Below are 21577 nucleotides of genomic sequence, written 5' to 3' on the forward strand. Positions count from 1 at the left end.
AGTTAGTTGTATCTGAGGGACATTGATTCTAGAAGATTTGCAATACGGCACACTGTTTGAATGTGGTTATAGATTTGATGCTGAGGCGGTTCGGTATCACACCTCCATGTCAGCTCACGTCAGAAGCCTGTCAGACTTAGATGCCGCCTCGCTGTTCGTCTTATATGGCTGGGTGTGAAGTGCAAACCGAGCGATTGAACAACTGGAAAGAAATTCAGGGGTGTGGCTACCTAGGTATGTAGTGAATTACCTGGCGAAAGGTGCGCATGACTCCGGTAGAAACTTGGAGAGCATTCGTGTCCGGAAAGAACAGCACAAGTGAGGGTCGCCGCAACCATATTGGACAAGAAGCATTGAATCTAGATAGTCTTTGACTATTCCGCATATTAAGACGTCGAATTTTCGAGATGTGTTTATGATCGAATACTATACCACCGTACTGGCTTCTTCCGCTTCAAGCCGCAGGGCTTGTATCAGCAGATATCGATACAGCCAAGGTCTTACGCTCATCGTATGCGTGATCTATTCAGTATGGAGTATGCTTCTGCTCTACTGTTCAATTGCTCTTGGCATTTAATGCTGAAGAATTCTGGTATCGTCAGTATTATTTGTAGGAATTGCGCTGCAGAATGTTCAACCTTCTTCTCATATTTTTGGCTTGGATAGGCATAGGCTGCACCACATCCAGCACACATTCTCAACGGCTTCGGCCGCATACACTACTTATACACCCCTTCATTACTCTTCGTTAAAGTATACCAAAACTCATTCAAAATCTCTATAATTTAATTCCAAAACTCAAAATGAATGCACAGTCGAGCAAAAACCTACCGACAGCAGCGCCGATCAGGTCCCAAGCCAGATATGCAAGTAACGGTGCGTTCTCTAAACGCGAACATCAACCGCGCATCCCCATCACCAACATACAATCAACAGCACCGAATTCCACACCATGCAGTAGACTCCGCATCAAGAGCAAACATAACCATGAACCCGTCATCATGTTCCGTCTCATAAGCAGGGCCCAAGCCTACCGCCTGGCGAGACACCCGCATCTGCATTCCCAGCTGCGACACAGCTCGTCCCGGGTCTCGGATCCGTTGAGGATATTGTTCTGTGGTTCCGACGCATTTAGTTGCGAGTCCCTGAGGGCACTGCATCGCGAACATGCTGAGAATAAGAAACTCATTGAGGCGTTGGATGTGATGGTGTTGCCGGGGAGGAGGACGGGGAGGGGGTTCAAGACGATTCGTGAGGGTGAGTGTTGGCATCATTTTCATGAGATGAGAGCTCTTGGGTTATCCTCTAAGTTTTACATATTTTAACGGTAAACTGGTATCGAGGAGTGCTGTGGGAGACGGACCTGGCGACAAGTGATTTACCGATTGCTAATAAAGATAGTCCCATGTAAAACACTAGCAGAACAACTCAACCTCCCAATACACCAACGGACAACTTTTCGAAACTGGGATGTGAGTTGCTCTTACCCTCGCCACTCATTCATGCTAACACGACAAGCTGCCCAATGACACAAATCTCATCATAGTAGTATCATTCGGCCTCTTCGTACCTCCTCGAATCCTCAAGTCCGCCAAATACGGCGGTTTAAACGTCCACCCTTCCTTACTACCAGAGTATGACTACCCCCAGCTCAAACTAGGACGAAATACTAACCGGCATAGTCTTCGTGGCCCAGCACCAATTCACCACGCTCTACTCAGAGGAGATACACACATGGGAATCTCACTACAGACACTCGATCACACGGCCTTTGACCATGGGACCATCCTCGCGCAGACTCCTGCACCAGGCTTGCCCATCGCACCCAACGCCCCGTTCCAGGAGGTTCTATCAGCAGCAGCGGTGAGCGGCGCAGAAATGCTTATCAGGGGATTACGAGCAGGAGTGCATGTTCCACCGCAAGAGGACGTAGGTTGGAAAGCGGCCGAATTGCAAGGGAGACAGCTCGTTCATGCACCAAAGGTCACCAAGGCGGATGGACAGGTGGATTGGTTGGTCTGGACAAGTGAGCAATTTGTTAGGAGGATACGGGTGCTGGGATCGGTGTGGACGCACGCTGTTAGTGGGAAGAATGGTAGGAAAAGGGTTATTTTCTTAGACGCCGAGGCTGTCTTGCCTGAGGGGGGAGAGACACGGCAAACGGGTGAGGGGAGTTTGGTGTGTGAGTATGAGGGTGAAGGGAAAGAGACCATACAACATGAGGTGAAAGTGGTGGTTTGTGAGGACGGCTCGTGTTTGGTACGCATTTGTGATGCCTCTTGGGTTCGTGTGGGAAAGGTCAAGGTTGATGGGAAGCCGGAGCAGTTTGCTGCGGTTGGATTGAAGAACTTTATGCAATGAGTGTCTCCATACTCGCTGGACGGGATGGACAAAGGGGTATTTAGGTGCATTAGATGTATTTGTATACTAGAAGCCATTGCATTATTTTGAGCAACTAACTTTTGTCGTAGCCAGAGAACTATACAAAATATTCATCAATATGAGTTTATTTTGCTATTACGTGGCAATCAACAGAGAGCCAGAATCATTGCAACGGTTCACTAGTGCCAGATGCAATATATGCGTGGTTTTTGTGACAATATTACGTGACTTTCGAACTTGACGTGCAATATCACTTGAACCAATTTGACAATTTGATAGTTACATCAAGGGCAGGGCACGTGTTTTCTTTATTCCGTGGCACCAATCGCTTCTTGGTCATCACGAAATGCAATCTTCTCAAGCTGGCAAGTTGCAGATGTTCAACACGCAAGAGGAAGTCACCGAGCAAGGGTGGTCGTCACATTGCAGGGCAGCAATGTATGCAGGTACAGCGTTGGATTTGCATTCTCTGGGGACTTTACATCATCCTCGGCCACTGACTGTTATGTATTAGTTGGAAACGGTGAGGGCCAAATGGTCAACCCCACCGAAGACATGGGGTGATGTACGTTTTGGCAACAAAGGGTCCTTGGAGAGGTCATATCGGGGTTAAGAGATGCGGTGATGATGACAAGATTTGCTATGCCATTACGCTGGGAAGTTCACTGTCGACGAGACTTTTCTGCTCACTCGTTCGCTGCGTGTCTCCTCGGCTAGAGGTCAACAAGATGAACGCAGACCTCTGCGCGGTAGTATTCTTATCGTCCCGAAGTCTTTAATGGCCACCACGCGTAATGGTGACCGAATATCAAGGACGAACTCACCACATTGAGAGATTGGTGGTGACGGAAAATGACAACGTTCAAGTGATGCCGTAAGAAGGTGAAGAAAAAGTTCCACCAACAAAGATCAGGGGAGCGATCTGGTCAATGCAGGACGATGTGGAGAGAGGGTAAGCCTGATTGAGGTTGGATAAGGTCTGATATTTGTGCTTTGATCACAGCCCTCTCCTGGAAACCAGATTGGAACGGCAGTGAGACTGCTTGGCAATGAGATGCTTTCGTACTGTAGTGGGCGGAAGATTCGCATTTTCAACTGGCCCATTGAGCCACATTTGGTGGGAGAGTTGTGACGTATTTGCCTGTGAGATGGTGATATAGGAGTGTGATACATGGCTCCTGCAGAAGTTGAGTGGTTTACTCCGTTACTGTACATGTACCTGCCAAGCCAATGGTCTGGAAGCTGGTCCATCTTCCATCTAATTTGTTGCATGGGTGATGTTGCGCCCGTCAAGCGTGGGACCGCTGTGATGACTTGCTCGGCCAAGGCCCGATTGAGAATGGTGTAGGCGAGGCCCATTCAGCGGGATGGGACGGATTCGGTGGACTCTGTTGTCAGAGAGAAGTTACTTCAGTATGACAGCTCAGCCTGCGAGGGGATGAAAGAAGAGCTGGCAAGGCAGCTGCAGCGTGACATGGTGACAGCGAATCTCTGGCTTGAAGACAGAGCGAGAGGACTTTAGGTGGGTGAAGATAATTTGGAGGAGTAAATGTTCATTGTGAAGCACTAGAGAGGATACGAGCCGTAATTCAGGCAAAAGAGTGTTCAGTCAGTTCTGAAAATAGCCATGGAAGAAGATGTTTTTTCCGTCGGTCGGGTGAGCCGGATCATCGTCCCGCGAAGGAGAAGATTTGCAGAGTTGGAGATGGAAGGCACGGCAAAACCGAAAGAGGTAGGGGCGGGTCAGGGGAACAGGGGAGCAGGGGAACAAGTCAAAGTCTGGTTGCTTGCAGGACAAAATCTTCCAGATCAAATGTCCAGTGACCGCCAGTGGCTCAGCGCCTCGTTGCAGACATGAACCATCAATCAAGCCTCCAAAGTCGTCAACAGCAGCCCCTCAAGCATTGACCAAGTTGACGCCAGAATTACTTGGTATCAAGTCTGGTTGTGTTCTGGTACCTGATAATGCAAGCGCCTGGCGATGCAGGGCAGAGGAGGCAACCACAGCCAATCACGGCTCGGCTCCTAACCAATAATGGCCTTCGCCGCGGGAACTACTTGTCATTATCCCTGTCCGTCGTGGTCTGGCCAAGTCCATCTGACCAGGGGGAAATCGAGACAACACAATCAACGCACACAAGGAACGTCTGGTCTTTTCTCTTCGGTCAAGTCTCTTTGCTGTTACCGAGCCTCAAGCCGTCTGTATCAGCTTCTGTCACACCACGGTCCGTGTCACCGCCGAGACGGAAGGTTTGCAATGTCCCACTCAATTTATATTAATCCCACAAACTCTGTGGTTCCGAATATGCACAGGGCTGCGACACGTCAGTCACTCATCCGGAGCCACGCTTGACAGCTCAAATCGAGTCATTGCCAAGTCCTTGACAGAACTGGCCGAGGAATCCCAACGCCGTCAGCAAGCAGGACCCATCCATAACATTCTCAGTTAAGGCTTTGCAGGGCTGCTGTACGAGCGTGGGAAATTGGGGGAAAACTGGCCTCCTTCACTTGGTATTTACTTATTCCCCTTACCAGATCATGCCCAACTACAGACTCCAACCAACATCAAGTTCCTGCATTAGCGTCGACTGACCCAGAATACCTCAGAAGCCATTTGCACATATTACGGACCATTTAGATGAGGCTTCCACTATTTGCTCCCGGTCACCATTTTAGGCTGCCCCTGGGGGCTCCATGGACCCATCTGCATGGCCGAGGTGCCCAGAATCGGTTGTGGCCAAACGCCATCCCATCTTGGTTTACAAAGCGTGGTGTTGGCCAAGCAAGTTCGTCCGCTTCGACAAGAGGCGGCCAAGGAACAAGGTCTCCTGTCTCATACAGCAGAAAGCCATGTTTCAATCGACCCGCGAGTTCATGATCGATCCTTTTCTGCACAATTGTTGGGCTATGTCGCTCGAGTAGATACACCAGGAAAAGATATCACTCGTATTCAGCAAGTTGGTTGTCTTCAAATTTGAATCCCCATGCCAGTTTATCCCGTGTTGTTCACAACGCGGTAGACGCCCCATTTGATTCCTATACTACTCCCAAGTGAGATAGCTTACAACCCATGTCGTGTACATCCTCCTGGCCACTTGGTACAATGTTGTGGGTTGCCCGATACCATGAACCAAGGGTACTCTCAGCCTCAATCGCTCAACAGCTCTCGTTGGTAGGTTTGCTTTGCCTAGTTCTATTGTTTTCTCCATTCAGCGCTTGCTTGTCATGGTGTGCCGCGTGGGATGCCATGGATTCTCCCAGATCTCCCAAAGCACTACAGGCTGCTAAGCAAGAAGAGTTAGGACTCCGCCCCTGCGGCTCAACGTGGACATGATGGTTCAAAAGCAGCCTCCTACCCACCGTCAGCTTTTGCCTTTCTTTTAGTCTTCACCATCCTATACCCGGTCGTTTGTCCTGTAGTAGAGACATAGTCACTTGTCTCTCCTTGACATTCAAGAGCATCTTGCTCGTCCTCTGACGTATCGCACGTCCTAGTCACTCGTTGCTGCTTTTCAGCTTATACATTCGTTAAATACACTCACATCAACTAAAACAAAATGGCTCCATCCCTCGTTTCCCTGGGTACTGCCGCCCTAGCCCTGGTCGGCAACGCTGCCGCTACCAAGTGGTATATCGAAGACACCTACGACTCGACCAACTTCTTCGACAAGTTCAACTTCTTCACCGATGACTCGCCTAATCAGGGATTTGTCAACTTTCTGAGCAAACAGCAGGCTATCAATGCCGGCATCGCCAAGATTGACAAGGGTGAAGTTCTCCTCGGAGTTGACAGCAAAAATGTTGTCAAGGCTGGTGCCCGTGGTCGTGACAGTATCAGGATCGAGTCCAAGGCTCAGCTGAACAAAGGGCTCATTATTGCTCGTTTCACACACTTGCCCGAGAACAAATGTGGTACTTGGCCCGCTTTGTAAGTATTCACTCAACCTGAAATGGCAATTTGTTATTGTATTTCAAAATATTCAATGCAACTTTGCGCTGGGTACTAACACTTACTTTAGCTGGACCGTCGGTAATGTTTGGCCAACGGACGGCGAGGTTGACATGCTCGAAGGCTGGAACACCAACTCTTTCAACAAGCCTGCTTTCCACATGAACAAGGTGAGCCAGTTTGGCAGCTGCACGATTTCGAATGTTGGTCAGAGTGCCACTGTTGCCACCTCGAACTGCGACAACGATTATTCCAACCCCCCTATTCAGTGGAATAATCAGGGATGTGTTGGCAATGACGTTAAGGGCCCCTGGGCTAGCGCAGACGGTGGTGTTTGTAAGTCCATCCTACAAAAGTTTCGATTCTATTCCAACTGAATAGTGTGCTGACATTGAGTGAAACTAGACGCCATGGAGTGGACTAGTGAGTTCATCAAGGTTTATACATGGCACTGGAAGGATGTTCCCGCAAACATTGGCTCTGATTCTCCTGATTCTTCTACCTGGGGACTTCCCACCATCCAGGTGCAGAAGTCTCTCTGCAATGTCGATAAGGTCTTTAAGGACCAGCGTATCATCTTGAACATTGACCTTTGCGGAAACCCTGTTGACAGAGTGGGAACTTGGGACCAGTGTGGCATCGCCACTGGCAGCACTTGCAAGGACTACGTTACCAAGAACCCGTCTGCTTTTGCGAACGTCTTCTTCAAGGTCAAGGATATCCGTATCTTCAGCCAGAACGCTCCCAAGACTACCACGAAGTCCACCACTTCCACGACGAAGACGACGTCTTCCACCTCCACCAAGCCGACTACCACCACGACTACGTCCAGCACCAAGACGACGTCTTCTACCACGTCCACCAAGCCTACTAGCACCTCCACGACTGCATCAAGCACCAAGACCACGTCTTCTACCACCTCTACCAAGCCTACTAGCACCACCACTTCCACCACTTCGACCGCTTCAAGCACCAAGACGAGCACTTCCACCACGTCTACCAAGGCAACCAGCACCACTTCCAGCACGAAGACTACGTCCTCCACCTCGACCAAGCCAACAACCACCACGACGGTTGAGTCCAAGACGACCACGTCTGCCACCACGTCTTCCAAGCCTGCTACCACCACCACCACGTCTGGTGTGAAGACGACCACTACAACTACTTCAGAAATCAAGACCACCAGCAGCAGCAAGGCTACCGAGACAACCACGAGCACTACCTCCAAGACTGGCGGTGTCACTACCTCGAGCACCTCCAAGGCTACTGACACCACGAGCAGCACGACTTCCAAGGCTTCCGTGTCTACCGACTCAACGACTTCTACCACCAAGGCCCCGATCACCACTACCCCAACGTCGCTGGCCAGCTCGTCAACCAAGTGGTCCAACTCCACCATCACCTCCTCCGTTGAGATGACGACCTCCACTGTATACACCACTGCCACTCACACCATCACCAGCTGCAAGCCAACCATCACCAACTGCCCCATTGGCAAGGTCACCACCGTGACCATCCCTCTGTATACCACGGTCTGCCCTGTCTCTGCCGTCAAGACCACCCCAGCCGGCCCTAAGCCCACCAAGACCCCTGGCCACGGAGGCAATGGTTCTGACAAGACCATCACCACCAAGGTGACCAAGACCTACACCATCACTAGCTGTGCGCCTACCGTCACCAACTGCCCCGTTGGCCAGGTCACAACCGAAGTCGTCACCACCACCTACTGCCCCGGCGAGGAGACCCAGGTTCCCACTGGTCCCAAGGGCGGCTTCACCACCCAGTCGCCCTTCCATCCTTCCAAGACCATCATCTACAACACCGAGACTGTTGTTCCTAAGCCCACTCAGCCCGGCGGCTGGAACAACGGCACCTCCAACGCAACCACCATTGCCCAGCCCCGACCTACTGGCTCCCAGGTCGTCTGCGTCGGTGACTCCTGCAACGTCGAGACCAGCAGCCCTACCCCTACCCCAGGTAACCAGGGCTGCACTGGTCCCAACTGCCCGCCTACTGTTGTCAGTGGTGCTGCCAAGCAGAGCCTGAGCGCTCTCGTCGTCCTCGGCGCCGTTGCCGCTATGATGCTGTAAATTTGGGATAAGATGGTGTGAATCACTTTATAGACTGGGTTTTTGTACACTGGAGTTGATCAGCTTAGCTACTTTTTGGGATTATGAACATCTGACTCCGGTCTAATTCTTTTATATACTAATTCTTCTATTCATGAAGATTTATGATTCATGGACTAACTTTGGTGTACTTTTCGTGTGGGTTTTAGATGAGGAATATAAATTATAAAAATAAAATACGACAGATTCTGTCTGTCTGAACGGTTGAAGAAATTCTAGTGATATTGTTTGTCTATGTTATGGCAGCATACATTTATGAGTACTTTCGCCAAGAATTGCCACGGGCAACCCTTGTTTATTTGCTTCTTCCTAGCTTCTTCTTTTATAGGGCTGCAGTGAAGTAAACCCGTCATGTATTAATACACAGCCCAAGCATCGATAGGCGGTCCACGTCACATATAAAGGTACATAATATGAAACACTGATTTAATATCTATATTATCGACGCCTCAACTCCTCTCCTCCACCAGGGTATCATCAACTCCAGCACTCCTACGCCAACCTCGTTCGTATCCACTCTGACCACAAGCACAAGTCCTCCATATGCTCCAACACCTTACCCATCTGTTCCCTCGTAAACTCTTTCCTCCTGCCCTTGATCTCTCCGTCCTCCGCGTAGTCCAGAATATTCTCATCCACAATCTCGACGGTCCCACCTTCCAGGATCTTGAGAGAGATATTCGCTGTAGACTTGCCCATTGGGAAAACGACTTGCACGTGAGGGGCTGGATGGACCCAGAGAATCACATCTAGATTTGTAGAATTCTCATTGGGGTCGACAGGCTGTACCGGTTCATCGAGGTCCATAAAGTCTGCGAGGCGATCCTTTTTGGTCTTGGTCTTGGAGGACTGTTCTTGATTAGCTGGCGGTTTAGGCGCCTCTGCGGGCTTGGTCTTGGAACCGAAGCTGTTTTCGAGGAGGGTCGATACGAAGGCGTATTGGCGGAGGAGTGGCAGCATGTCTAGGAGCTGGCGGGGGTGGGAAAAGGGCATTTCGGAAACAGTTTGCGAGTAAATTGGTTTGTAGATGTAGAGTGTGTTGTGGTGGTGTTTGACGGATGCTGTTTTGTCCATGCTGAGAACACGGACGTCACGTTCCCGCGCTATGGCTCGAGATTCACTAGGGTCGACTTTCACGCCTGAGGGAAACGGGAAGAGTAGGCTGTCGAAGGTGGGCGGTGATGGAGGATGGCCGCGTTGTCCGAGCTCGTGAGTGATGTTGGGAGGACTGACGTTGGCGTACATGTACAGACGTGCCCAGTCATTCTGCGGTAGTACCACTGGCGGGTCGAAGGTGACGGTGAACATGACCCTCGGTACTCTTGTTGTCGAGAGGTCAGCTTGAAGGAGGTCCATTCCGGCATCCTTGTTATCTTCGGACTGTGGAAGAGATATGTTTTCGGGCTCTTGCCAGTCCAGGATGGGCTTCGGGGAGTCAATCGTTGCATCTTCCTTGGTTATCTCTTTGGAGATCCAGTTCTCAGATACTCGCACTGGCGGAACCTCCATGCCGTCCAACCGAGCGCATCCGAGAAGTAGTGACCATACTTTCTCGGTTTCTTTGATGTATGCACCCAGATCATCTGCGACGGGCGGCACGAATCGAAGCTCTTTCCAATACTGCACGGCAAGTCCGACTCTGTCCCTGTCATGCATCACTGGCCGCCCGTGCCTTGAGCACATGGCCATGTTGGACAAATACTGGTCTGATTTACCCTTCATATCTTGCTCTTCTTGCAATTTCGACAGGTCCCACTGGTACAGCCTCTCGAGGCTGAGATAAATGCCAGCTAGGGCTTCATGGCAGTCGAGCCCTGGCACGATGCTGAGCTTATCCAAGCCAGCCAGACGTTCGAAATTCGAAGCAAAGTTTTCCAGGGTTTTCGTCAATGGACTTTGGCCAGGGAGCAGCTTCAAATCTTTTAGCAATATTTGACCTGCGGCATCCATATGCTTTGATACGGATGGTGCGGATCCATGGTATGCCAGGGAAACGCTCTGAACCACATTATTATCAAGTACAATGTCGAGCGCAATGGCTGATCCAGCAATGGCCAGTGTTCTTGTTTTTCGTCCACCGGGGGTCCGTTGCTCTTCGGATAGCAATTCGAGACCAATCCGTTGCGCCAGACGTTCGAGACTAGCCTCGCTGACGAGCCCTTTCTTGGCCTGTGAAATCCCACATTAGCCCTGTCGCAATTCCTACTGTGACTAATACATGAAATACTCACACTCAGAAGTTTCAAAATTTGATCGAGCCGCTTCATCTTGTCGTCCTCGTTGGCAATCGCAGCGCCAATGGCATCCAATCCACCAACGCCAACGTTATCCAACCCAATGTCGAAGCCGCCACCCATTCCTAGTGCGCCCATTGCAGCAGCCGTGGAGGGACTATCGAAGTTGAAGGCCCCCATTCCAGTTTGGCCCATTAATGTTGAGGTAGCCGGAGACTTCTTGACTTGTTGTGGCGAGGATCCTGGGCCGCGAGGAGAAAAAGCTGCTCGCGCAGGGTTCGAAAAGGGTGTAGAGACTGGGGGAGTCGCAGCCGCGAGTTGTGAGGGTGTGCGACCTTGCTGCGAAGGCGCATGCTTCATAGGCGTTGGAGTTGCCATTTTGAAAAATGCTGTATATCTCATGCGTCGTTGGATATCAAATGGATGCAATGTTCGTTCGCGGCCGCAGGAGCGCGACAGCTTGGCGGAGGGTGTTCAGCTTCCCAGAGCCAATTCCGCTCGTATGGTTGCGGGGCGGCTTCGCATTAGCTTCTACGGAGTTGAGTGCAATCCGAGATGAACTTCAAGCTTCTTTCGATGTGTCGATGTGTCGATATATCTGCCGGTATCGCTTTGCTTGGTGACGTGCTTTGTTTTGAGATGTTGGTGTTTTGTTGCAGCCTTGCGCTGGCCGCCTCCACTCACGCATATGCCATGCTGCCAGAGGTTTGACGTCGAAGTCTAGCTCCAGCCAGTTGAGAGCCAGTTGGGAGCCAGTTGGCAACCAGCTGTCGCCTCGGACCCACAATCAAATTGACGAGGCTCAAGCTCTCCAAGCTTCAATGTTCTTTTTTACCTCAACCCAACTGAGCTGCATTCACCTCCTTTCTGTTTGTCCAGCTCCAGCTCCTGTACCTCGACAGTTTACAGTTTATTCGGGCCGAACTATCTGCTCCGTCTGTCTGCAATGACATCCATCACCAATGTTGCGCGCCGCTCTATCCCGGAGCGGTCCATCCGAATTCTCGTCTCTCCCACGCCGATAACTTTTGCAGAGCGACGCTCAATTTTGCAGGTCCTGGAGCAATACGGACCTGTTGAGGTCTTCAAGATGACACCGGTACGTCTGAATTTCCTTTTTCCTACGTAATCCTAGCTTGCTTCCAGATCAAGGAGCAAATAGGACGTTTTCGCAGGCAAAACAAAACAATCTAACCCAAATACATCCATAGGGCTATCAATCAAACTTTATATCACTCACCAAGGAAGCCAGCACAGCAACTAAACTGGTCGAATGCAGCCCGCTCACCTATCAGGTCCCCGCACAGAGCGTAAACACGAATGTACATGTCGCCGACCTAGACGATGCGGAGAGTTTGCATGGCTTCAAACTGGACAAGCCATCTATGACAGCTGCATCAGACTCGGACCAGCCCGCCCCAGTCACAGAGGATAGTCTAGCATTGCACGACGAGCCACACCGTCAAGACGAACGACAGTTCAAACTAGAAATATTTCCAGCCCCCGATTACAATCACAAGTTTACCATGCTAGGGTCACCACTCCACCAATCCTGGCCGGAAGCCTATCGGAAGGACAAGTCATTTCTGGCGGTTACTCTGAAGCAGAGTCTGCCTAAGACCATGATGTCAAAGGGCCTGGCACACTGGCTTTTCGATGTGGGCAACCAAGCATCTCAATCAGGGCGCAAAGCAGAGAGGCTGCAGTTGAAAGGCTGGATGCCCAGTAAAATGAAGGGCTGAATTCTTCTGGCCCAGACATTGTAGGCTCCCATTGCATTTTCGGGCGACGGACATATTGCACATGCAATTCAGCGACCTGTGCATGGTGCCACTTCAGCGACCACCACTTAGGACGGCCTAGGACTTCCCGATGGCCCAGCTTTTATTATAGGAAACGGCCCTATTCAAAGTCAATCCCTCCTCTTTGACCAAGCTCTCAGATGTCCTGCCATACCAGCTACGGACATGGCGAGAATCGGACACGTCGAGCGATCGAGGATATTGGGAATCCCCCCGCAAGTCGAGTTTGCGGTATGCACGGCCAGTTTTGAAACAAAATGGCTGGCATGGCTTGGTGGGCTGAAGGGAGCACAGGTCACAACTTGTGTGACACTCGGAAAGCCTTGAATCTGCTGACTACATGGCGAGACACGTTTTACCTTGAGCATCCCCCAAGGACGGCACAAATGCCTCCAAGGAAATGGCTTAGTAGTAGTGCAGAAAAATGGCCTAAACAGGAAACAACTCTGGGAGAATCAAGCCAAGGCACAGATCATGGCATCATGACGCCGTCCAGCCAGGGGTGTGGCCTCAAAGTCAATCTCCACAGGCACAAGTCTCTGCCACTTCTGCATTGTCACCTCGGAGCATCACCTTGGAGCAGTGCAGCCATGGCACAACCAAAATAAAACGATACAAACCTTGGTTCGCAAAACCGGCTGATCGGCTCCTCTCAACAAGTGTGATGAGTTACGTGGGTGCTGTGCCACAGACCCTCAGCCTGCGTGTGCCGACAGTCCACAGCTACTCGTGCATTTGCAGGCTCGTCTTGACGACTACCTAGGTAATTGCCAACTAGTCAAATGAAACCACTCCATCTCACATGGATGGCTCAAGGAACCAGCCTCAATGGGGTGTGGCGTGGCTCAAATCAGGGCAGCAATGTGACCCACCACCAGCATCCAGTCTGATATCATTCGTGAAGATTTGCTGCTACGTCACCCCTGGTTCCGAAAGAGTTGCAATGCTGCGATGTTTCCAAGACATGCCAGGGCACGCCGGCACTGGCACTGCCTTAGCATCACACGTCAGGCTCAGTGATGCCCTGCTGGTGCTCTCGGACCCAGGAGGTGCAGGGGTCGTCAGCTACAGGATGCCGAGATGACGTCGCAGAGTCTTGACGCAGTGCAAGCCAAGCCCCAGAACAAGCCGTTCCAAACATGGACGATGAGGGAGCCGGTGCCCTGGCCAGGTGTATGAGACATCGTCGATTTATATGTCCACAGGCTCCCCCGACTTAATTGAATGGGCTTTAATTCCCAGCCACTCTTGTCCAGCGTTTTCTGCTTGTGTGTGACAATCAACTACTTCTGTGTGACAACTGAATAGCTCCCTCATCTGCCACCCACTCCACGAGGAACAACAACACCAGACTACAGCAAGACCCACGAAAATTCGAATTCAAAATGGGCTTCGGTAGATTCGTCCATCACATCGGCACATTCTTGCTGTTTGTGTCGTTTGTGCTTCTCATCGTCGTGGACATTACGGCTCCTGTGGTGAACAACCTCTCAATGATGAAGGTTGACCTCGGCCGGAACTCTGCATCGGCGGATCAAGTAACGTTTGGCACATTCGGTTACTGCCTTAGAGGCGTGGGGTAAGTTGGCGACGGCAACACATGCGCGGTACTATCTGGGACATGGCGTACTGACTCGGTTTGCTAGTGGTGATTCTGATGAGTGCACTCACGCCAAGATTGGATATGACCCTGCTGGTCTCATGGAGCGTCTTGACGGCAGCGACTTCAGCGATGCGTCCGGCGATACTGCCAAGGGTCTGACCAGAGTCATGGTCCTGCACCCTGTCGCGACAGGCCTCTGCTTCATCGCCTTCCTGCTTTGCATCTTCACGGGCATTGTCGGCGCCTTCTTGGCCTCGATGGTGTCGCTGCTCGCCTTCGTCGTCACACTGGTAGCCATGATTTGCGACTTTGTCACCTTTAGCATCATCAAGCACGATGTCAACAAGAACGGCGTCAGCACTGCCAAGTGGGGTCCCGGTATCTGGCTGATCCTCGTTTCCGCCATCTTCACTCTCTTTGGCGCCGGTATCGTCTTTGTCACATGCTGCTGTGCTCGCAAGAAGGATAGGACTGAGCGCCAGAAGGAGCACTGGAATGAGACGACTGCTACCAGGAACCGACGTCGCTTCTGGTAGATGGGTGGTATCTCAATAATAACAAGAGTTGGCGCATCCGATACCATACCCAGTGACGAAGCACTGATGATGACGAGAATATTTGGCGTGCGGTAGCCGCAAGTTTTGACGGCTAAATGATGAGAGACGTGGTAATGAGATGAGGTTTAATATGACGCGGCTGGACGTGTGACACGGCTTAGCTTTGGATTTTGAGGCTTTCGTCTCACTTGGCAGTAAAGCTGCTATGTTTGGAGCCATGAAATGATATCCCTGGTATTTTCACAAGTAGTAATCCAATATATTATCTATATCCACCCCTTCACTCGCATCCCGTGCCACACTTGCAGTAAATCAAAATCAAAATCTAATCCACAAGCCTAATCAAACTCAACCCATCCCACAACGGCGTCAAAAACGACTCCAACCGCTTCTCACCCACAACCATATCATTAAACTTCCTCACCGCCTCAATATGCAACCGCCACTCACCCGCATCCCTCATCTCACGATCCGTCTTAGACGGGTCTGCCACATGACCCCTCCGCAGGACGTTATCCGCAATAATCAACCCTCCCGGCCGGAGGAGGCGGTTCTGGCTGCCGGGCTGGGAATTGGCAAGAATAATAGACAGGTAATTCGAGTAGCCTGGCTTATCGGCGTCCAGGAAGATGATGTCGTAGGGAGCAGAGGGCTTCACCTTGGGCAGACTACGTACTGTTAGCCATCCGGTTTTCGTGTGTCTTCAAGGGCCAAGCACTCACGTCTCTGCGGCGTTGCCCACAATGATTTCGATGTTGTTGAGGCCTTCCTTTGCGATGGCTTCCTCTGCGATCTTGGCGAGCTCGGGGCTGTATTCGAGGCCTGTGACTTGGCCGTCTGGACCGGTGGCGTGGGCCCATAGCATGGCTGAGTAGCCTACGTATACGCCTACTTCGAGAACTATTTTGAATGCAGTTAATTTAATCTGCTTACAGTGCGCGATGAAAGTGGGCGATGAAGCTGGGGGCAACTAAAAAGACAAAAGGAAAACTCACCTCTCTTGGCGCCAATGGCCCTCGCCAGAAACAAGTGCATCTTGCTCTGGAAATTCGAGCTCAGCATCTCAGAATCATCCCTCTTCTCCGACGCACTCGCATGGTACGCGGTGATGAAGTCCGGCAACGGCGTGGAATGCGCATCCGCATACTCGCTGACTCTATCGCCAGAAGCGGCATCGTCAAACAATCTAGTATATCCGCCCTTCATCGTGAATAATGTAGAAGTAGGATGCAGGCTATTGGTGCGTGATGTAGTACAACGATGGAGACGAGATTTTGCAAGTCCTCATGCAGGTTTATATTCGAATTCGTGGTTCAAAACGACATCCATGAACCCCTCAAGGGTCTCGGAATCCGAGCCAATACGGAAGTCGGAATGACACTGGGCTTGGGGGTTTCTGTTTGCTACGTTTTGCGACCAGAACGGGTAAATTGGACGCTAGTGGTTGATTTGTTTGCTGGCTTTTTAAATGTATCTCCACATGTGCACCTTTGTGGTGGGTGGAGGGGGTTTGTGTCTGGGGTGAGTGGCATGGAGTGGTTGTGTTTTGGTGGTGGGATATTGGGCTGGTGTTTTTATTATTTCTTTGTATCGGTTTGCAAGTCAATGCTGTTTTTGGGGAATAAAGTGTCCAGTGTTTATTTCATTTTAGACGTCATGGCTGTGGTGTGATGTGTGTGCTTTCACTGGCAGCTACGGTCAAGAAGTTGGGGATTTATTCATCACACGTCCGTCATATGTGGGATATTCCACCATTGTAATTATTTGCAGTGTATTTATGCACACTACTCTCACTACCAGCATTGCTTGTTCCTCATTCTCCAAGAACATCCATCTGTTCTTCCTCCAACACAATTGTAAGCACCATCCCATTTCACCTCACCTACATCAACCATCCACTACTCCGTACACCTCCTGAAATCTTCACCGTCAACTCCAAACTTCCTCCGCCGCACCCGCCGCCTCCTTCCCAAAACGGCAATCCCCATCCCCCAATCATCAACACCACGCTCGTCATCGCAGCCACGTCTTGCACTCGGAGATAAGTCGTGTTTACGCGACGACCCGTAAACAAGACTTTCCAGAAGCACTCATCCGAGCAGATACTCAACCAGATCCAAGATCCGAGATCCATAATGCTACCCCAAAAGAAACAAAGGAAAAGCGAGAGCCTAGCGTCTTTCGTAGCGGCAGTTAGAGTTTTGAGTCCCCGACTTCACATGCAAGTCTATTACACCACGACAACAAGCACCACGTCATGTACCTTTTTTATCGAAATATGAAACATATCTATTACCTCCTACTAACTGGTAAATACACGTGTACCTCCGATTAGAATTTACCAATTAACACGCCCCCCGTATTACGCCCATGTCTCCTCAACTCCCTCCTCAAGCTCCATCCGTCCATTCTACACCTAGTCCCATAGGGTCAGTTCAGTCTGGTAATCGACTCCTACCTCCCTCATTAGTGAGCCCCAACCTCTTCGTGAACATTATATTACCTTTCTGAACCATCCTCACAGGTCCCGGTGAGAATACGGAGCATTCGTCGCCGCTTCGAAGGCGAAGAGATGCGCTTGGCCCTAAGTCCCCATGGCACAATGACGGGGATACCAAGAATCATGCGCTCCTCGCCTCATCTCTATTCCGCTGTCCGTTCCTCGTCTCTCCTATCCTCCCTCCCCTTCCCGTTCCTCATCTCTCCTCTCCCACCCTCCCATCGCCTCTCCTCGGTCCCAACTCCCAGCAGTCTCCTGCAGGCGTAATACTAGTAAAGAGGTAACAGAATTTACAGAAATGAAAATCTCTCGCCGCGATCCCCTCGACCCCCCAATGAAACCCCAAAGCTCTAAGCACGGCGAGTATACCACCCCGGACAAATGAATACAAGACAAGTGAGTCCAACTAGATACATCCAGGCCAAGTACATCCAGGCCAGATACATCCAGGAAAACGAATCCAGATATCCCCACAGCTCTCCAACCCGTCCAACTTTGTTTGGCCCGCCCCCCACATCCCCCAGGTTGGTTCGATTGAGTACCCACGAATCGCTGTAAGAGGCCCCCGTCATTCATCTCGTCCCGGAACTACATCTTCTTAGAAGACGTAGACTCCAACCATGGCAGCCATGGCCAGAACCAAGCTAGAGACGGCACTGGTCGCAGCACCGCTCACTGGTACCTGAGTGGGCTGGGGGTGCTGGTTCTCTGGAGGAGGCGTGTTCTCATGGCCACCGCCGCCCGTCATTCCCATGGTCATCTGGGGAGGTGGCACCTGAGTGCCATTGTGTGGAGGGTGGTGGCAGTCGTGTGTGCAATGATAGCCTGGGCAGCCGGGACCGCACTTGTGGCCATTGCTTCCGTGGTGTCCGCAGTTGTCATGAGCACAGCAGGGCTTGTTGCAAGAGGGACAAGGGATCTTCTTGCAGTCACAGGGCTCAGGCTTCTTGGAGCAGGGCTCGGAAGGATGAGGGTGAGGCTTGGTGCAGTCAGTGGGGTGGGGATGAGGCTTCACACAGTCGGTATTGTGAGGATGGTCCTGGGTGCACTTGGTAGGCTGAGGGGGGTGGTGAGGATAAGGCGTCCTGCACTCGGGAAACTGGGGATTGATCTCGCACCAATGGTGCCCCGGATAGGCGTTAAGAGGCAGATCGCTGTGAGGAGGCTGGCCATCACTGAATTTATGAGGTATGCCAGTATACGAGGGATTGACGGGAGAAGAGCACTTGCTACTTGGAGTAGGATAAGGCTTGCCGGTAGGAGATGGGTACACTGGGGAACTTGGTTTGCCAGTGTGAGTAGGCTTGGGACTATACGTTGGGGGTTCGCCAAGATCTTGTCCGTCATCGTAGCCTCGAGCCTCCACGCCCCTGTGAGTCTCAGTCGGCTTGTGAGTATTCGTGGGCTTGTGAGTCTCGGTGGGTTTGTGAGTCTCGGTAGGCTTGTGAGTTTCAGTCGGCTTGTGAGTCTCGGTTGGCTTGTGAGTATTTGTGGGCTTATGAGTCTCGGTAGGTTTGTGAGTCTCGGTAGGCTTGTGAGTATTCGTGGGCTTGTGAGTTTCAGTCGGCTTGTGAGTCTCAGTCGGCTTGTGAGTCTCGGTTGGCTTGTGAGTATTTGTGGGCTTGTGAGTTTCGGTAGGCTTGTGAGTTTCAGTCGGCTTGTGAGTCTCGGTGGGCTTGTGAGTTCCCGTAGGCTTATGGGTTTCCGTAGGTTTATAAGTCGGCTTGTGAGTTCCCGTAGGCTTATGGGTTTCCGTAGGTTTATAAGTCGGCTTGTGAGTTCCCGTAGGCTTACGAGTCTCGGTTGGCTTGTAGGTAGGCTTGTGAGTTCCCGTAGGCTTATGAGTCTCGGTTGGCTTGTAGGTAGGCTTGTGGGTTCCCGTAGGCTTATGAGTCTCAGTTGGCTTGTAGGTAGGCTTGTGGGTTCCCGTAGGCCTATGAGTCTCGGGCGGCATGTACCAAGGCTTGGAAGTCTCAGTTGGCTTGTGAGTCTTCGTCTTTTTGTGACCCTTCTTCTTCTTGTGGCTCTTGGTTGGCTTATGAGTTCCAGTAGACTTGCCAGTACCACTCGGAGTCTTGTAGTCAGTCTGAGGCGGACCAGTGGTCGTAGTCGTCTTAGGATTCTTGCCTTTCTTCTTGTTGTTCATAGCCTGGAGGGGATGCGTAGGTAGAGTAACTTCGCCATCGTAATTCTTGAAGACCGGCGCAGCAGCAAGATTCGTCGGGCGGTGTTCAAAGCACTGGCAAGCCTCATACCCCCTGCCACACCCGCTGCAGACGTGATCAAAGGGTTGGTCGAAGGGTCCAGCTGCCGGATCAACCTGGGGATCCCGCAGTACGTCTTTAGACGACGAGCCAGCGCCGCGCTCCACGGGCTTAGCCTGGACAAAGCCGTGGAGGGCGGCAGCAACGGTAACGAAAACGTTGACCCTCATTTTGAATGTGCTGGTTGAAGATCAAAGCACCAACAAGAAAGCAGTATCAAGGAAAGAATATCAGACTCAGGGTATCACAACGACCAAAAACACCGATAGCGAACGAGGTTGGAAGAATAAAGGAAGAAGAGGAAGGAGGCCAGCATGGGTAGATTCGAGGTAATTTATAGACAGATTGGGAGGAAAAGACGAAGAAGAGGCGGATGGCTGATTGCTGATTGACTTACTTTCCCCTCATTGCGATGAAGGCACCATAACTGAGCCAAAAGAGAGAGACCAATCGTACGATTAGGAATCAAACCTAAAGCTCGATTATACGACCCCAAACATCGCCAGATCCATATCAAGGCACGAAAGCTGGTGGAGATATAAGACATTTAGGTAAAAACGCGGGGTCTGCAACTTAGAATGCGAGCTACAATATCATAGACTGAAGCCGAAGGTCAGGTCGATTCTTAGCGTATCCCCAACGTTATGGGCTTATCCAGATAGGACTTGGTGTTTGGATCGCGAATGGCTTGTCGTTCCATATCGGATGAGCTGTCATTTTAGAGTTCAGGACAGGGGTATTTTGTGGCCCCTTGGACTAGAAGTCACATTAGACCAGAAATCACACAAAACACGTGAAAGTTGAAGTGAAGCAAACAAAACCTGAAATATGAGACGTTCTTAATTCGCCCGTGGCGTACTTGATGGTAAAAAGAGCAAATAGAAAACGCTGCTGTGTCCAGATCCAATCCTGTTTCCTCCGAAAGCCACCGCTAAACGACAAGAGCCTTTTTCGTAGCGGGAGCCACGCGCCGGATAATGCTCGCTATTGTATATGTGCTTCCTTCTCCACAAACTCCGCCCTGTGTGCTCTGCTTTTCCCCTCATCGCAGTTGTAGTTTTACGTCTGACCAGCCTCCTCCTGGGTAGAGACCACGACTGCAAACAATCGAAAGAATTACATTAAACAACCGCCACTCGATGTCGCGCAATATTCGACATGTAGCACTAATCTTCCTCGGGAGGTCCTGAAAATAGACCAAATCGCATTCGGTGACTCTAAAGAAGTGTAAACGTTAGATGCTTCGCAGTGAAAATGAGCCATGTTTAGAAGGAGGGCCATCACATACAAAGGGTAGCTTTGGGATAACAACGGCTAAAACAGCCAAGAAATTAATAATAAAGTATGCAAGATCGTAGTGGGTGTAATGTGTGCTGAGAAGGAACAGCACGATAGGAACGCTGAGAAGGAACTTCTTGGTTGGGGTGTATTGTGCGCCATTGTCAATTTGTTCCCACATGTTCAGGTTGTCAAAAGCACCACTATTGAATTCAAATGGCACACCACGGACATAATGGAACATGATGTACGAGCCAAACATGTATGTCATGTTGGTCAGAGTCCACGACGTCTCCTGTGAGACACCGGGGATAATATCGTAGAGAATTTTCAACGCTGCGATGAGAACAATGTGGATAGTCCAAGCTCCTAAACACCCCCAAAAATAAGACAAATCATGTTAGCGTTATCCACATTCAAACCACACAAGTTTGTACAGAAAGCTCTAGCAGTAAAGGGACGGAAAGCATATGCATATTGGCGTTGGACGCTATAAAGGGGCAGCTGTGGTGTTCCATACCTTTTGCACTTGTCCAATTGGCGTTCAGGTTGGGCAGAACAGCCTGATCACTGATTTGCTCGAGAGTCTCGGGGGGCTCGTGATAGACCTGTAGGATACTGCTCGACCTCCTCCTACGGGACGAATTGTTGCGGTCGGCCATGTCTAGATATGTGCTTCCACGACGCGGAGGGTTGGTGCCCGCGTCGTAGGAAACGGTGCGCTGGAGAAGAATTGGGGAAGACAGCTTGGCGGTATTGTCGGGTGCGGCGCGGTGCGGTATATTATGGCGAGGAGAAGAGGAGAGGAGAGACCAGGAGTCGTGGTTCGGAAGGCGACGAGAGCGAGGCCGTACGTCACAGCGTCTCCCAAATCAACGA

General features: G+C 50.9%; 11 protein-coding genes across 11 annotated transcripts; 4 read left to right on the top strand and 7 right to left on the bottom strand.

The window, feature by feature from the left end:
* Nucleotides 1–929: 929 nt before the first annotated feature.
* VFPPC_18091 (hypothetical protein) lies at nt 930–1280 on the bottom strand (the record flags this gene model as incomplete). Its single annotated transcript, XM_022429748.1, has 1 exon — nt 930–1280. The coding sequence occupies one exon, from the start codon at nt 1278–1280 to the stop codon at nt 930–932; it is 351 nt and encodes a 116-aa protein (XP_022285160.1).
* Nucleotides 1281–4739: 3459 nt separating this feature from the next.
* VFPPC_16610 (hypothetical protein) lies at nt 4740–5016 on the bottom strand (the record flags this gene model as incomplete). The annotated part of the gene is made up of 2 exons (XM_018294363.1): nt 4740–4884; nt 4994–5016. The coding sequence occupies 2 exons, from the start codon at nt 5014–5016 to the stop codon at nt 4740–4742; spliced, it is 168 nt and encodes a 55-aa protein (XP_018139819.1).
* Nucleotides 5017–5076: 60 nt separating this feature from the next.
* Nucleotides 5077–5304, top strand: VFPPC_16609 (hypothetical protein; the record flags this gene model as incomplete). The annotated part of the gene is made up of 1 exon (XM_018294362.1): nt 5077–5304. The coding sequence occupies one exon, from the start codon at nt 5077–5079 to the stop codon at nt 5302–5304; it is 228 nt and encodes a 75-aa protein (XP_018139818.1).
* A 635-nt stretch (nt 5305–5939) lies between these two features.
* VFPPC_07213 (beta-1,3-endoglucanase) lies at nt 5940–8421 on the top strand (the record flags this gene model as incomplete). The annotated part of the gene is made up of 3 exons (XM_018286113.1): nt 5940–6310; nt 6402–6667; nt 6737–8421. The coding sequence occupies 3 exons, from the start codon at nt 5940–5942 to the stop codon at nt 8419–8421; spliced, it is 2322 nt and encodes a 773-aa protein (XP_018139817.1).
* A 531-nt stretch (nt 8422–8952) lies between these two features.
* Nucleotides 8953–11072, bottom strand: VFPPC_07214 (mediator complex, subunit Med1; the record flags this gene model as incomplete). The annotated part of the gene is made up of 2 exons (XM_018286114.1): nt 8953–10629; nt 10692–11072. The coding sequence occupies 2 exons, from the start codon at nt 11070–11072 to the stop codon at nt 8953–8955; spliced, it is 2058 nt and encodes a 685-aa protein (XP_018139816.1).
* Nucleotides 11073–11640: 568 nt separating this feature from the next.
* VFPPC_14180 (hypothetical protein) lies at nt 11641–12436 on the top strand (the record flags this gene model as incomplete). Its single annotated transcript, XM_018291950.1, has 2 exons — nt 11641–11793; nt 11906–12436. The coding sequence occupies 2 exons, from the start codon at nt 11641–11643 to the stop codon at nt 12434–12436; spliced, it is 684 nt and encodes a 227-aa protein (XP_018139815.1).
* A 1445-nt stretch (nt 12437–13881) lies between these two features.
* On the top strand, nt 13882–14635 carry VFPPC_07215 (pali-domain-containing protein; the record flags this gene model as incomplete). Its single annotated transcript, XM_018286115.1, has 2 exons — nt 13882–14075; nt 14143–14635. 2 exons carry the CDS (start codon nt 13882–13884, stop codon nt 14633–14635), a joined length of 687 nt encoding a protein of 228 aa, XP_018139814.1.
* Nucleotides 14636–14981: 346 nt separating this feature from the next.
* Nucleotides 14982–15862, bottom strand: VFPPC_07216 (O-methyltransferase, family 3; the record flags this gene model as incomplete). Its single annotated transcript, XM_018286116.1, has 3 exons — nt 14982–15324; nt 15379–15556; nt 15652–15862. The coding sequence occupies 3 exons, from the start codon at nt 15860–15862 to the stop codon at nt 14982–14984; spliced, it is 732 nt and encodes a 243-aa protein (XP_018139813.1).
* A 1892-nt stretch (nt 15863–17754) lies between these two features.
* On the bottom strand, nt 17755–19590 carry VFPPC_18092 (hypothetical protein; the record flags this gene model as incomplete). Its single annotated transcript, XM_018291951.1, has 1 exon — nt 17755–19590. One exon carries the CDS (start codon nt 19588–19590, stop codon nt 17755–17757), a length of 1836 nt encoding a protein of 611 aa, XP_018139812.1.
* Nucleotides 19591–20259: 669 nt separating this feature from the next.
* VFPPC_16608 (hypothetical protein) lies at nt 20260–20466 on the bottom strand (the record flags this gene model as incomplete). Its single annotated transcript, XM_018294361.1, has 1 exon — nt 20260–20466. The coding sequence occupies one exon, from the start codon at nt 20464–20466 to the stop codon at nt 20260–20262; it is 207 nt and encodes a 68-aa protein (XP_018139811.1).
* A 120-nt stretch (nt 20467–20586) lies between these two features.
* Nucleotides 20587–21360, bottom strand: VFPPC_14182 (protein ORM1; the record flags this gene model as incomplete). Its single annotated transcript, XM_018291952.1, has 3 exons — nt 20587–20637; nt 20709–21067; nt 21219–21360. The coding sequence occupies 3 exons, from the start codon at nt 21358–21360 to the stop codon at nt 20587–20589; spliced, it is 552 nt and encodes a 183-aa protein (XP_018139810.1).
* Nucleotides 21361–21577: the final 217 nt, after the last annotated feature.

The sequence above is a fragment of the Pochonia chlamydosporia genome, chromosome 7 (genome assembly GCF_001653235.2).
Source record: "Pochonia chlamydosporia 170 chromosome 7, whole genome shotgun sequence".
In the NCBI taxonomy this organism is placed as follows: Eukaryota; Fungi; Ascomycota; class Sordariomycetes; order Hypocreales; family Clavicipitaceae; genus Pochonia; species Pochonia chlamydosporia.